The 16,019-nt window shown below is 51.9% G+C and overlaps 1 protein-coding gene across 1 annotated transcript in view; it reads right to left on the bottom strand.

Moving 5' to 3' along the window:
* Positions 1-7,781: 7,781 nt before the first annotated feature.
* GLP1R (glucagon like peptide 1 receptor) overlaps positions 7,782-16,019 on the bottom strand; it is a 32,692-nt gene continuing 24,454 nt past the window's right edge. The window contains exons 8-13 of the mRNA XM_047734633.1: positions 14,857-14,917; positions 14,291-14,360; positions 14,083-14,171; positions 13,613-13,751; positions 12,714-12,755; positions 7,782-8,843 (exon numbers count right to left, since the gene is read on the bottom strand). Coding sequence (XP_047590589.1) covers positions 8,676-8,843; positions 12,714-12,755; positions 13,613-13,751; positions 14,083-14,171; positions 14,291-14,360; positions 14,857-14,917 — 569 coding nt within the window. The 3' untranslated portion in view covers positions 7,782-8,675. The remainder of the gene's footprint in view (positions 8,844-12,713; positions 12,756-13,612; positions 13,752-14,082; positions 14,172-14,290; positions 14,361-14,856; positions 14,918-16,019) is intronic.

Consider the following 16,019-nt stretch of genomic DNA (forward strand, 5'->3'; position numbering starts at 1 on the left):
TCAGCAGTGCTACTTGTCTCACGTGGTGAAGCAGCACAGCGTCATATGAAAGAATTGCTTTGTTCTAGATCCTCATCGGCGAGAAAGTAATGTCTTTAACTAGTCTGACACTTCTAGCGGGTGAGACCAGCTTCTGCTCCTATCTGTGATTTTCAAAGAACTCTTTATGGAAAGAGGAGAATTTCCTAACATCTGTACATTTCCCAGAAGCAGAGGAAGAAGCCTCATGCCTCATAAAAGGCAGGCAAATGCAGGGTGAGTAGGGCAATTGGGAGGACATTTCTTACAGAGAGATTGACCAAATGGGAAATTGATGTTAGGACATGACAGCTTTGGGGGATCCAGCCCCAAGGAGGAGAGAGCGGTTGGATTCCAAAAAGTCTACACAGGGTGTGCATGATCTCGTTGCTGCAGTCTTTAGAAATCTACACCAGTGCAACGTTCTGAGAGCAGGTGAAGAAGGTCTGTTCATGTGGGCTGCTGGAACAGAGGCTGCCTGAGCCCCACATGTCATTATGGGGATGACTCCAATTTGGGAGCATTGCTGGGTTTCAGGTGGCTTGGCATACCCTCAGAGGCTCTGCACCGTAGACACAGAATATCTCATGAACTGTTGCATTTCTTATGTGAGGAGTGAAGACCAAGAATAAGTCCGTGAAGGAAACTGAGAGGCAAAGAAGGGATGTATCTGAGAAGCAGGTGGAGTTCCGGACCTGGAGAATGTACGAGAATGTGGTTGCAGCTGATGCCAAGACTCCATGGATATGGCATCTTTTCTGGGCTTGTGGCCCCATCATGCCTTGGTTGGCAGGCTTCGTGATCTTTACCGTTTAATGAGAGAAGGTGTTTTTGTAAATACCTTATGTAACGTATGGTGTTATGAAAGTTTCTCTTGATTACTAAGAATATTCCAACACAGTGTAATTTGTATGGTAGGTAGCCTGATTTCTTTTATATGAGTGTACACAACTTTTTTTTTTTTAATTTTAATTGTATTTTTTTAAGTAGGCTCCACACCCAACGTGGGGCTTGAACTCACACCCCTTTAAGTCAAGAGTTGCATGCTCTACCGACTGAGCCAGCCAGGTGCCCCAGTATACATGTCTTTTCATCTGATTTTTTACTGTACCTTTCCAAAGGATGCTCTTGGAAGGACGTTGGCTTAGCTTCGTCACAGTGAGATGTCTTTAGTCTGTGTCTCCTGTATGTTGGTTCTCCAGTCTCCGCTTCCCATACCAGGACTTGAAAAGTGAAAGGACTTCTGGGTGGTTTCATTGTAAAGTGCCATCTAATGGGTGGATACCAGTTGAGCTTCTGTAAAACTGTAAATTTCATTTCCTAGGCATTTTTAAAGTTCTGAAGCTTTCTGGAGGGCAGAATATATGGTGATAAAACACTTGTCTCTTTTGTACAGAAATGCACATAAATGGTTAGAGAATGTTGAAGATTGGACCTAACAGGTACAATAACCGTGGCTGCTTTGTTGTAGCTATTTAATGTGTGTCGTTAATGCGCACAAGTCCTGAGCTCTGTTTCTGATTCTACCTTAGGTCATTGGAACTGAAAAGTCTCTGTAAACATTATGTATTATTTCAAGTCCTTGCTCTTTCACTCTAGAGATATGGAAAGTTAAAAAAAAAAAAAGTTGCTTGTAAATCTCCTCCAGGTGTTACCCGCCTGCTTCAGCACTAGAGCAGTCCATCTCGTGGCATGGGACTGCTCAGTATTTATAATCCTCACCAATTGATTTTATTCTGGAAAGTTGCAACACAGATAAATCCTCTGGTCTATTGGTCTACATGAGGAGGAGTCACAGTAATTCATTCTAACACTAGCGCGCTGTACCAGTGGGAAGAAAAAAATGGTTGGATTTACTCTAGGCTGTGATCGTTTTCACTTTCTAAAATCATTATGTTCGTTAAAATGAGCCTTAGGACCAAAGAAAATATTCTATCACAGTTTAGGATTAGAGAACTCTTCAGTGAAAGAGCTCAGATTTATGGAAGTAGGAGTTAATAACACTGGCTACAGATGAGTCTCCTAACTTGGCTCCCTATGGCTTGTCACTGGGAACTCCCTTTTTTTCTCCCACCTCTGCAGTTTCCTTGTGTCTTGCTACCGCTCCTTCCCACATTTACACAGTCTATTGTTTTTCCTTATTTACTTTTCTTAGGTTCTGGCCTCATCATCTTTCCCATCTACCCCTCCTCACCTTTGGAGACACTCAGTTTCTACTTCTTCCTTGTCCCAATATTGGGTCTGTTTTTCCATCTTCAACAACGTTCTGCCTACATTGTTTTTTTTTCCAATTTGCACTGCTGGGGCTTTCTCCCCACTATTTCTGGTAAGGGAGACCATTTTCGGTATTCTCCTTAGTGTGTGTGTGTGTATGAGAGAGAGAGAGAGAGAGAGAGAGGGAGAGGGAGAGAGTGGGGGGAGGTATTGAAAGGCACTGAACTGCTCCTGTTTAAGGCACAGGCTTTTGAAAGGATGGTGAGAGATTTGGTGGGGGTTGGGGTGGGGGGGATCAGTTGTCCCCCATCTGTGGGGCATCAGCCTCTGGAACGTGGCTCTATATTACATGTGAACACAAGTGAGTCTAGAAGCCAAGAATTTCAGCAGAGCAGGAAGCTGCCCTTATCCCTTGTTCAGCCTGAGGTTACAATCTGTTGGGACAGAGTGCACCCTCTTTTCCTGAGGTTGCATCTGTCCGGTTTCCACATCCTACAAACGTGCTGGTCATTCTTGGTTTGGGCAGGTCTTTCCCTGGGTATCGGGGTAGGGAGAGAAAGCTCTGAGCTCCATCTTATTCCTGCTGCTGAGTGGTGGAGTAAGGACAGGGAGAGGTGAGAATATCACAGGCGAGTGAATGAAGTCAAAAGCAAGATTGGTCAGACCAGCCAAGATGCAAATACCAGGAGTTGGCTGTATTTGTTGTTTGCTCTCAGGAGGAAGAATTATTGGGTTTGAAAGAGACAAACCCCAACGCTTGTCTAGAGAAGAGGTCATTTAGGGAAACCTTCAGATAAGCACGTGGATCTGCAAGCAAGGGCAGCTGCCGTGGTGGAGGAAGTGGGAGAATCTGCAATTCCTCTGCTCTGCTAGGAGAGTGAGTTACAAACCTGGAGAGCGAGAGACCATTTAAATTGGAGGAAAGTTCCTTTTTCTGAAGATGAATCTCTAAACAGCAGCTCCATTCAGATTCTGTGGCTGCTCTGCACACAGGCTTGTGCTTTTATGACATTTTTGAAAAAATGGATTTAATGGACTGAGTTCATTTAGACAGGGGAGATCAAATGAATGAGTGGAATTAAAATACACGTCCATTTGGCCGCCAGTCATTGTTTAAGCCACTCGACCACCCAACTTCTCTAATTAAATGGCAGTGCAGTCCCTGTATAAAGTCTGCGATGGATAAATTAGTACTTGGTAAGTGCTCTGAAGATGAAAATCAGTAATGAGCAAGGGCTTTTTCCCCCCCTTGGGCTGGAAACGGCATCTTTTGTGTTTTCCCACTGCACCATCCGTCACCTGGGTTGACATTGCAAAAAACCTCTCCCAAAGGAAGAGCAAGAGGGACACAGTAATGACAGACCTTTATTTGATGTTTACAAGGCAAATTAGGGACGAGTCTGCATCCATTTCACATCTGTGCAAGGAGTTATACACGTTTGCTACCTATAGACGCAGGTCGTATTGTACATGAATTTATATATTAAGAAATTGCATGAAAATTATCTTGTTTAAACATTCATGAAGAGCAGACTTCCGCCAAGAGCACTGAAGAAAGAAATCCAGCTCCTGAGAACCTGGCTCACCTCTCTCTTGGTGTTTAAAGCTCTGCATGGAACCCCCTCCAAAACCAGTGGGATGTTGAGGTTGATCTGCCTTGAGGACATGATTACGTTTTATGGGAGGAGCTTAGAACTGCAGGGTTGGAAGTAAAGTGTGAACGGTTTGGCAAGGTCCAGCCCTGTCTGCGGGAAATCTTGCTTCTTCCTGACCTGCCCCCATCGTCCCTCCAGCTCCCCTACAAAGAAGCCAAGACCCTAACTTGTTACATGTTCCAAACTTCACTTGGAGTTTTTGCCCAGCACATCCCAACACTTTCATTTGTGTATGTTTTCCTTCTCCCACACTGCTCTGACACAGTGGCAATTAGTCATGCTAGATTGTGCAGTTGACTAATTACTGATGGTTTTGACAGGCTCCATCAGAAAGGTTGCAAAACCCCAGTGTAAGTTAGGCTCCAAGCCGCTGGCTGCCATGCTCCTCACAGCCCCCAGAGCATGGAGTACCGTGCACCATTTCAGCCCTGGCAGCGCCTCACTCTCAGCTGTACCCCCAAATTGGTCACAGCTGAGAGAACAGCGTTCCTCACGTGGTCAGGTGGAGGAGGAGCCTGGGGAAGCTCATGGTGAGGATGGGAGGGGTGAGCGGGAGGGAGGTAGTGGGGGGTGGGGAGGAGCTGGGGTGCATCAGAGAGAAAATGCACCCCTGGATCAGGTCCACAGAAACCGGCTAAAATGGCCAAAGGGGAGAAGCAAAAACTCTCCCCCTCTGAGAGATTCAAATGCAGGCAAAGTCCAAGAGATCTGGGTTGTTAATGGGGAAACAATTATGCTTATCTGCTTCCTGCCAATCGGTAGCCACCGACAGAGCAGAAGTAATTATAGATACTGTAGACACACTGTGGCATTAGTGTTTGAATGACACTGCTTAACAACACTTCCTGCTCTAGCCCTCCGGGCATGGCCAAAGAGCTGGTTTGAGCCAGCAGAGAATACTGTCCGGGCATGGCGATGTTGTTTGCAGAAGTTTCTCACATTTTCTTTCCCAAAAAAACCTTGCTCCAGCAACAGAAAGGAAAAAAAGTTTTGAGTTGATAGTAATTTGGTTTCAACTGAAATACTTAGCATGTCATTCACATAGCTGTCTTAGCAGACGAAGCCGACATATTTTATTTGAGAGTTTTTATAGAGTTTGGCTCCCTGTAGGAGCCAAAAGCAGGGTCAGCACCGTAGATTAGAATCAATTCAGTGGAGGGAAAATAAACCTCTGGAATATATTTTATCTTCCCTGAGCACGTCGCAGGCATTAGCAATAATGCGAACCCTGTCTGTGCATGGAGAGGAAGCATCTACGGCTCATGCTCCCGCCCATCTTCGCTCTGTCCTGTGTGGTCCCATGACCTTCACAGTGGGTGAGATGATTCCAGACTCATCATCTCCTAACTTTATGCTGCTGCGCACAAGACACACACACACACACACACACACACATACACACACCCAGAGTATTCTCTCCTTGGATGGAGACAGGAGCTGCTAAAACACGACCCATGCTGATGAGGCAACCAAGCCTTTCAGGGTGTAGATATGAGCAGACTCTACTTGCTCTTGTATGGGCTGTGCCATCTCTGCTAGGCTAACGCTGCCCAGTTTGCTAGTCTTCTGGACCTTTTTCCAGTTCTTTTAATTCACTCTGAGTGGCTGGCGGAGCAACTTGTTAACTAAACACAGACGCATCAGAAAACCATTCAGCCAACCCAGTACCAGAGTGCTGGAGTCAATACTCAAAATGGCTCCCTTGCTCTGTGTGTGTGTGTGTGCTCTGCTTCATTTCTTCATTTTAAGACAAGGATGAAGGACTATAGTAGAGATGGTGAAGCTCAGCCTTCCCCTACTCTAGGCAGAAGTCCCTGAAGAGGTGGTGCGTTCACTAGCTGACCTGCCTACCTTTCGCAGCTGCAAGTCCTTTTTAACAGAAATTCCAGATACCCATTGCTGGCTTTTACTAAGAGGATCTTGAATGGCTATTTCTGTTTTTTACCTATCCTTTCCAGAGGCCTCCCTGGACTTGGAGGCCGAGCCTCCCTCCCCCAAGTTACCTCTGCAAGCCTCCCTCCTCACTTATCTTATTGAGGGCCGGTCTTTCCCTGCTCTGAGTCTTTAAAAACACAGCTGGTAGGGGTTCGGTGGGGATGGCCTTGAGGCAACTGAAAATCATTCAGGCAATCTGGAGAGTTGTCTCAAAGGCAGCTTTGCAGTGTAAGTGGTTTGTTTCAGTTCTGTGATTTAGCTGTTCTAAAGATCGACATGGGTAAGATGGGGTCAACACGATTTAAGCCCCTAACGAGTGGAGCTGGCCAGAGTGCGGAACTCAGAATGGCTTCACAATAGTCCCCAGCCCCTGCTGGCTGTGCAGTGGACAGACACACACACATACACACCGTCCACACCTGCTGGTGAGCAGTCGTACCCTCAGGACAGAGGCAGAGAAGTTGTGTGCAAAGCTTCCCACTTCAGTGTCACGCATGTAAACAGCTAATGGAATTTGGGAGTACGTGGCATGGGAGTGTTCCCAGATCTCTCAGAGTTATATTTAGCTCAGGAGAGCTTGAGAATAGTTTGGTGGGAGTACACTGCCAATCAAATGAATATTAATAGTGTGGGTCTTGGAGCAAAGAAAATACTTCTTCAGTATCTGATACGTATCTATGAAGGAAATGGTTCTTAGTGTTATAAGGCTTGGAGCATGGGGGTATGATGAACCTTCGGAGGTCAGGAATCAGTACCAGCTGGGAAAAGAACTCTACCTACAGTTTAAACCAAACTATCTGAGCATCCCTGGTGTCTAACTAGATACTTTCTCCCCACAATTCCTGCCCCCACAACAATTTATTTCTCTCAAGTTATATCAATCTGGTTCTTTCTTTTTTTTGCTATGCAGTGTATTAGTGATTCTCAAAATCTTCCAGTTTATCCCAAACTGAAACACTGCACCAGAATTGTATCCCACATCAACTCACGGGTGTTCATCTCCTCCTTTACCCCTATCTGAAAAGAAAACCAAGGAGTGGGGCCTGTTGGAAAATCCTCCCTTATTCCGGGGAAGCAGAGGTCCCCCCTACCACATCCCCCACCTCTCTACATTGTCTCCAGGAGCAACTCTGCACAATTCTTCTTTAGCCTGGGGTTCAACTTCCCCATTAACATAGATACAACACTCCACTGAAGCTGAAGTATAAGAAATTTTCTGCTTGATGTGTTTTATGTCCCATTATTATTTCCCCTGTACATCACATGCCTCTCTGAGAGGCACAGAAAAATGTGTCTGGTGCGAGGTTTTGGGGGAGGGTCCCCCACCACTTAAGGAGGAGGAGGGAGAGATGGACCCATAAAGGAATTCACTTGAAGCTACTCCCTGTACCTTCCCAGGAGGTCTGGACTCCCTTAAAAGCTCTCCTACTCTGGAAACTTCCTTTGCATCCACAGACTCCATTGCCATCCTCTCTGGGCTGGCGGTCTCCCTTCTGTCTGGGTCTCTGCCCTATCTGCCCTCTCCTCATGGCAGGGGCAGGACTGAGAGGTTTCCCCTGTGCAGCCTCTCAGCTGCTCATTGTTTATGGGATGAAACCGGAGGCCGGGAAAACACTGATGAGCTCAAACTGTGGCTGAGTCAAATCCATTATGCCCCAGTCCCCCCAACACCACCACAGTCACAATGGTTTCGTCCTTTTTTCCATCAGGTGGGGGAAATCAGAATCGCACATTTGCACATGCAGACTGTTCACAGCAACAAAGAAAAATGAATCAAGTATATACAAGCTCCCAAGTGGGGGACTTTCAAGGGGAAGAAACCAAGGATAGGGGAAGACTGCCTCCATGGTAGCGGCGGCCGACTGGTAGTTTACCCCAGAAGTCTCTTAAAGTCAGAGGGCACAGCCAAGCTCCCGTGCTATTTTGCACGGGATACATAATCTGGTCACAAAAGCCTTTCCCCGGAGAGGCGGAAGTAAAGCTCTCAGCCCTCTGGGTTCCCGAGAGTTACAGGTACAGTGGACCACTCGGTACAGGTGGTCCTGAAGTTTCCTCATTGAACCCCAGAGGGTTCTGGAGCATATCTAGAACAGAATTCAGAGCTCGTCCCAAATGCTGGGCTCCTCAGCAGCAGGCCTGCCTTGTTCCCTGGGCATAGGGTAGCGGGCACCCAGGCAGGATAGGCACCCATGGGAGAAGTGGGCACCAGCAAAGGAACCTGTCGGGCACCTTCTCAGCTTTCACGCCCAACACCACCCACAGCCACTTCTAGAAATAGCTGCCGCTGGAAGCCCAGACAAAGCCCCCGCCAAGAAGCTGGGTGGTGAGATGACCGGGCAAGGTGAACAAGCAACGCAGACGTGGGAGAAGCATCCCTTCACGGGGAGGTGGTGGGGATGGTGACCCAACCGGAGGCAAGCAGGGTTGGCTCGCGTTCCCTCAGCTCTGTGTGGCTGGGTTATACGAGCCTTTTCTCTCGCATACGGCAATCCCGCTAATAAGCCATTGACCTTGAGTGTGAGTCGGAGGCTGATTTGCTGCTCTGTCTTGGGGTACCCCAGGGGCCTGGTGGCTTCATGGGAAGAAATCCTCCTCAGTTCAGCAGCAATCGGTTTTTCTCTCCTTCTGCCACGGTGATCAAATTAGCAGAGCTGTTTCTCCACAGAGGAAATGTGGCCATGGGTCCCAGGAGGCACTGCCCGTTTGCCTGTCTGATGGCTTTGGGAAGGGAAAGCAGGGATGGATACGAGCGTGTGTCCCTACCCCGCCCAAGCCCCGGCAGGGGCTCTCCCACGTGGGATGGCCAGCCAGCCAGCCAGCAGCGAGACCACAGGGAGGGCAGGTGCGGGGGTCTTAGCTGCAGGAGGCCTGGCAGGTGGCTGCATAGACGCTGCTGCCCACGGTGCCCCCGCTGCTCAGGCTGCTGGTGGGGCACTTGAGGGGCCTCATGCTGCTGTCCCCCTGGGTGTGCAAGTGCTTGAGCCGCCAGCGCTCCCAGCTCCTCCGAAACTCCAGCTGGACCTTCCGTGGGAAAAGGAGGGAAACAACAGCCATCATGCAAACCAATTGTCCACGAAATGGCCCCGTTATTACATTAGCAGGGAAGGGGGAAAAAATATCCACTGCATTATATTAAGAGACACAAGTCAAGGCCTTTGGGCGCCTAAATTAATATGCCAATAAAACTGTTTATCGTTGTCTCTTATTTTCCGCCTCTCCTCAGGAGAGAGATGAGGTTGATGATCTAATTGGTCTCTTCCATCTCTAAACTCTGTGACTCAGCTAAGTCCCCTCCACAATCCATCCTATTGTTTAACGGAAGAGAACAAGAGTGAGAGCAATGTGGAGACCGGAGCTGGAGGGAGAAGATGAGGAGGAGGGAGAGCCTGACTTCAGAGCAGCGTGGAGCCCGGTGGCCAGAGCCTGCCTGCCCAGGACTGCCCTGGTGTCTTGGGCAGCAGCATGGGGGACCCAGGCGTGGGTGCCAGAGGGAGGCGGAGCAAACTGTGCGTCCAGCTGCCCTGCTCTGCGCCAGCTCACTGCCTGGCTGGGGACCTGTGGCAAGTGTGCCGACAGGAGGTACAGGGACACCCCAAGGGGATAGGAGCCTCTGCTTGTGCAGCAGCATGGAGGCCCATCTGGTCTCACAGCCTTAACTGCAGAGGCTGGGGAGAAGGAGGATAAATGGAGGCACATCTGTGGGAAGCTACTTCAGGGACTGAGGTGGTTTCATGGACACCAGCAGGAAAAGGGACAGGCCTGGGACTTCTCAGAGCTCTGACCCATGCTGCCCTTTCTGCCAGGACCACCTCGTCCTCATCTGGATCCCCAGACCTAGCGCCGTGCCCCACATACAGCAGGCCCTCCACATGTGCTTTGTAAATGAGCTGAGGGAAGGAGTGAGTGACAAAACAAGCATCTGACACAGGGCTGCTTGTGCTACGGAGTTACTACAGTGAAACAGAGGGGGTGATGCCACGAGTCCCAGACACCTGTCCCCGCACTTATGGTGGGACACTTCCTCACCTGCTAAGTTTACCTGACTCCCTGCTTCAGAAGTCCTATCTGGCCAGACCTCAGGCCCTGGGATTTGGGAGGAATGGGGGAAGCTCACTCACTTCTGTCTACACTTGGGGGAAGAGGCAAAGTGACTGCTCATGTGCCACAACTGGATAGTGGCAGATCTGGGATTGACACTCAGGCTTCTGGGTCAAAGCCATGGTGAGAGGACACGTGAGCCATGGTAGAACCACCCCCTCCACTCCCCTCCCCAGGTCTGCGCTCCTGGCAGCTGAGGCAGGACCCATGTCCAGGCCATCTTTTCAGATCACAAGTACCTGGCATTGCCATGGCAGCCCTGGGCCTGGAGAACAGCTTTTGTGGACCGAGATCTCAGCCCAGGAGCCATGTGTGTTTTTGTGGCCAAGTGAAGGTGACATGTCTGTCCTGGTGCCTGGAGGAGCCAGGGCCTGAGGCGTCTCTGGGAACTGGGCAGCGTACTTGAACAAGGCAAGTTCAGGCCTCCTGAACCCCACAGCCTGAGCCTGGGAGAGCCCAAGGGGAGAGGCCAGCTGGGGATCTGGTGACTGAGGGGTCATTAGTTGCCAAGGATCCAGTGGGATGTGTGCCCGACCCTCCCTCCTGACAAAACTAGGCCAGCCCTGAGAGGTGGATGAAGCGGGGAGGTGATGGAAGAGAGCCGGGAGGAAACTCAGCCAGGGTCCAGGAGACTTTCTGCAGAAGTGGTGGGGAAGGCTGGCACGCGTGTGTGTTGGGGGAAGCATGTGCTGCCGGCAAGGCTTTGGGGAAGAGGAGGGAGGAGGGGGAAACAGGAACCGCGAGGGACCGAGAAGGTGAGAAGGCACGGAAGGGAGCCTCATCACTCCAGTCCGCACCGGGGACACCTGCCACCCTGCCCTGTCCCTGGGAAGTAAAGCAGCAGCTCTAGGGCCAGCAGGCATATCACCCCTCTGGCTGAGAGCCATTCCTGAGGGAAGTGCTACCCTGCGGAGCTGCCGGTTCCTTGTCTCTCAGCATTTTCCTCAGTTCTTTAGGAAGTTCTTTGTGAGGGCTCAGGTGTGGGGAAGAGCTAGCTGGTACCTCACGTGCCTCCCGTGGAGCAAGGGCCTGTCTGGAGGACAAGGCCCCTGTGAGTGTTCTCTGCACCGGCCTCCTCTCCTTCCCCCACCCACCCCACACAAAGCCCAGTAAACCCTCGGAGACCGGCCAGAATGCCTCTCTGGGCCACTCTGTGCCTGGCCCTGCCTCCCCTTCCCAGCACTGAGCCATTAGTGGAGACCCCTCCCCGTCCACCAGCCCCACCACCTCCAAGCTGTTGAACTGGGGCTATTCATTTCATTTTGCCAAGGCTTAATTTCCTTACCTGTATAATGACAATAGCCCCTACTGCATACATTGCATTTACTAGAACACGTGAGCACCTTGTACACAGTAAAACCTTCAGGAAGCGTCTCCCTCCCTTTTAGAGATCCATGTGCTCTGAGCATCATTAACTCCACTTTGCAGAAGAGGAGACAGGTGTCCCACTGTGGGCATGTGACTTGCCCAAAGCTACACAGCTCATTAAGCGGTGGGGCCTGGATGGGAGCAGGGACCTGAAGCCACAGCCCTCGTCCCACCTCTGTCCCACCATGTCGCACTGCACTCTGAGCCATCTCACGGCTCCCTGAAATACCAAGGTCCCTACACACTGCCACCGCCATGTCCCCCATGCCCACAGCACAAGTAAAAGTAATGTATGAATGCAGACTCTTGAGATCTCCGAACTCCCTCGGTGACAGAAGGCACACCAGGAGCACCAGCTCTTTGAGGAGCTGTGTCCTCGGGTCATTTGAGCCCCAGACTCACAGATATAAACCCTCACCTGGGCCTGAACAGAGTTAAGAGAGGCCTCCAGTGGCTCCCCAGAGTCTGGAATGGAGGATTTCCCACCCTCTCTTCCTTGCCGGGGTCCTCCCGCTGTGGCTACTTCCCCAGAGGGCACCAGCGCCACGTCTAGTATTACCATTTGTTTCCCTCCTGGAAGGAAGGGGGAGGGGGTGCTGTGGCATTTGTGACACCCAGTCCTATGGTATGGGGCTGCTCCTGATCTGCTCCAGCACAAAACTGGGTACCTGGGTAGAAGGGGCCTTCCCCAGGCACCATAGGCACAGGTACCCCTCCCCAGGGGCTGACAGTCTCAGGGAGGGGAGGGCTATGGTCCAGGAGGATCCACAGGAGAGGAAAGGGTGTGGGGGTTAGCAGCAGCCCCCTTCTTCCACCCCAGCAAGCAGAAAGCCCCTGTAGGAATGCACCCCTTTGCCATGGTAGGCGGGGCTCTCCCCTGCACACACACAGTGGGCACGTCCCTCTTTCTGTTAGAATGCATTCCAGTCCCAGCTCTGCCTCCACTTCCAGGCCAAACCTGGGGCATGCTTCCTATTCTCTCTGATCTCCAATGATTTCACGTGTGAAAAATGGGAATATTAAAACCATAATTTTAGCAGGGATTTTTTTTTTTGGTGGTGGTCGGGGAAGCAGTGACAAATAAGATAGTGATTATTAAAGCCCCAGTATGTGACTTAGGTACGTCTACTGTTGAATCATCTTTTAACCATCACCTGTTCACTCCGGACCCCCTTCACACCAGGCTGGGTCTTCCCCAAGTTCACCCAAATTAGGGTATGCCTGTGTGTGCGTGTGAGAGAGAGAGAGACCCGTGTACAGAAAACAACGCATGGACAAGATGCTTCCTCAGGTCTAGTGCCTAGTGGGATGTGTAGGGGGTTTCAGCTGAAAAGATGGATGGGAGTCCCCCTTGACAACTCCAGAACAGCCTATAAGAGTGGTAGCATCCTGTAAGGGTCCCCACCGTTCCCCCTCAGGCCTTACCTCATTGTTGACAAAGCAGTACAAGATGGCGACCATCAGCCCCTGGAAACAAGAGTCCCGTCATCAGGGAGGAAGTGGGAAGGAGGTGCCCTATAGGAGACCCTGAACTCCTTGGGGGCTCTAGTCCCAACAACCACTTCCTCAGAATGGGCAGCCCCAGCAGGCCCAGAGCCCACGTGGAGGGTTCCTTCTCCTTTCCTTTCTGGAGATACAAGAAGGCCCCTTGCTTAGATACTGCAGAAGCTCTTCCTCCTTGAGGATGTCTGACCCTAGGAAGTCCTCTGATTATGGGCCATCTTCCCACCATGGCTCCGTCTGCTCACTCAGCACACTCGCTGCTCCAGAGCTGTCATCTGTGTGTGTATGTGCACACATACGTGACGATCACGTGCACAGGTCTACATGCGTGTGGCCCTCCCACAGGCCTCCAGAGGGACTGAGACCAGGCTCTCATACATCTGTGCCTGTGGGATCAGCTAATACTAGGGGAGAGGATGAATCCTTGGCTTTGGAAACTATGTGATGTGGCACGTCTTGTTTTAACACCTCCGAGCCTCAGTTTCCCCCTCTGTAAAATCGGGCGACCCGCACGCCTTCTGGGGTGCTGCGAGGACAATGTATGCAAAGCCCCTGGTGAGGTGTCTGCACCCAGCAACGGCCTGGAATCCAGCCGCTGTGTGTGATGCCAGGCAGGGTGCCCACGGCTGCCTCTGGGAAGGCATCTTGTCCCACGTGAGGGTGCAGGGCGCCGATTCTAGCCCCGGCTCTGCTCCAGCCACAGAACTCTGGGCATAGCCTGCTTCCCCCCTGGGCCCCAAGGTGCCCGTCGGCACGGTGTGGGCCAGAGTCTACCCCACGGCCACTCTGCGACCTGGCAAGTGAGGAGGTCATGAGCTCACCTGGAAGGAGGTGAAGGACAGCTCTGTGAACAGCTTGATGAAGCGCAGCGTCCCCCGGGCGTGCTCGTCCATCACAAAGGCAAAGACGACCTCGTGGGTCCCCAGCAGAGGGATGAGTGTCAGTGTGGACTTGGCAAGTCTAGGAGGTGGGGGTGAAGACATCGTTCTGGATCTCTCCCATTGGACTCTTTTCCCCTTTCTGTGCCCCGACCCCACATCTGGGGCAGCAGACACTCCCACCCAAGACACACTGGGCTGGGCTGCCTGGCAGGGGGGAAGTAGAGGTCAATACCCCCAGAAGCCCAGGAGCTGCCCAGGTCCAGGGCTAAGGACAAGGCTTGGGGTCCCAGGCTGGCCCAGGTGGGAGAAGAAGGTCAGGTGGGGTCCCAAGCTCAGCACCCCAGGATCTGTCCGTCTCTTCTGGAAACAAGGGCTGAGGGGACCCTGCAGAGACAGCTTGGGCGCATCACCTGCACTTGATGTCCGTCTTGCACATGACATTGGCTTTGAGCTTGGACATCACAATGCAGATGACCCGGATAAAGATGAGGAAGTTCACCTGCAGGGCAGACAGGAGGAGGCGGCTGGGGCCCTCTCAAAACACCCACAATCTCCCGGCCTTTCTGCAGCAGCTCCGGATGGCAGAACTGCCACGCCCACCCCCACACCATCACTCACCCCAATGGCAAAGAGAATGGGTAGCCGGATGATGAGCCAGTAATTCATGTTGGAGTTCCTGGTCCAGCAGCTGTGGGGGAAGGGAGACACAGAGCCCCCAGCTCACAGAGCAGGCCCAGGGGCACACAGACACGGCCACCATGAGCCACCCAACAACCAGTCTCACAGACTCACACAGAGTTCTTCAAGCCACACACACACACACACACACACACACACACACACACACACACCCCACAGCCAGAGTCCTAAATACATGGTCAGAAAGATACACATGGCCCCTTCAGGAACCCACAAACACTCAAGTGTGTGCCTAGTATTATACACAAAATAGCAGAGACATTTCATAATTATTACAGAAAAGCCACTACATGTTCCTTGGACCCAGCACCGTCTGCCATCACACAGTCCCAGGGAAGGGCAGGGAAGGGGTACTAGAGAACTGAATCTGTAAATGAAGCTCCTGGTCCCTCAGTGTATTCTCCCAACAGGTAGTAGCGATGTGCCCCAGGGGCCAAGGAATCACGTGAGATCTGAGGATGGGGACCCAGGAGCAGGACACTCACCCCTCATCCTCATAGAGGTACTTGACAATGCCCCAAGGGATAACAAACAGCAGGGGAACACCTGAGAGGAGAGAGGGAAAGAGAGAGAGAGGGGAGAGGGGCTGGCAGGCCTGAGCCAGCACCAGGCACACCCAGGGGCCTCTCCTTCCCCAGGCCTCTACTGCCATCATGCCCTTCCCTTGCCTGACCACAAAACCACTTCCTAGCAGGTGTGGAACTAGGCTGGTCTGGGAGCATGGGAGAGCGGGGGTGGCACGAACACCCACTTCCCACCCCACACACCAGACTCTTCCTCAGAGAGAGGATCCCACCATGTTACAGCTGTATCTGTCCTCACTCCTTTGCCCCTCCCTCCCAGGCACACTGTCAGAGCTTGTCCGCAAGTTGTGGCTGAGGCATGAGGATGCAGACACCCAAGTAACAGAGGGACAAGACCATGGAGTGTGGAGAACATGCAGGTGAGGTGGGGACAGGCCAACCCTCTGATGCCCTCCTCCCTCTGCTGTGGCCCTTGTGCCCAATTCAGTCAACTCCTTCAGGCACTGGAAGCCCCTCTGGCCACCTGTGCCCAACCTGCTCTCACTGCAGGTGGCTGAGCAGAAGCCTGGAGGGGAGATAGGGACCCTGACTTTGAGGCCAAGAGCCCAGCTAACCGCTCAGTGGCCCAGGGTAACAACAGCTCCAGCGTCCACACTCTGCACTCAGCTGAGGCTCAGCTGGTGTGGCAGGAGGCCTCTAGGAAGGGCCCCCAAGACCCCTAGCCCCGGTATCCGCACTGTGCGGTAGCCTACGCCGTGTCAGGATTGGTCTGCATGACTGATAACGTGCGCAGAAGTGACGGCATGTCACTTCTGAGATTAGGTTATAAAACACTGTCTTAAAAGGTTAGAAAAGGCTTGCCTTGGCTCTCTGTCTCAATCTGATTGCTTGCCAGGTCATGGGGGTGCTCAGAGAGCCCGTGGAGGCCCCTGTGGTGAGGGGCGGAGGCCTCCAGCCAACAGGCAGCAAAGGGACTGTGCTTCCTGACAGCCTCCCGAGTGAGTTTGTCGGGGACTCCAGTGAGGACTTGTGGTGACAACCTCCCGGGGGCGACAGCTTGACTGCATCCCTGTTAGAGACTTGGACCCAGAGGTATGCAGCCCCATTGAACCCAGATTCCCACC

This window comes from Lutra lutra, chromosome 6, assembly GCF_902655055.1.
Source record: "Lutra lutra chromosome 6, mLutLut1.2, whole genome shotgun sequence".
Classification (NCBI taxonomy): domain Eukaryota; kingdom Metazoa; phylum Chordata; class Mammalia; order Carnivora; family Mustelidae; genus Lutra; species Lutra lutra.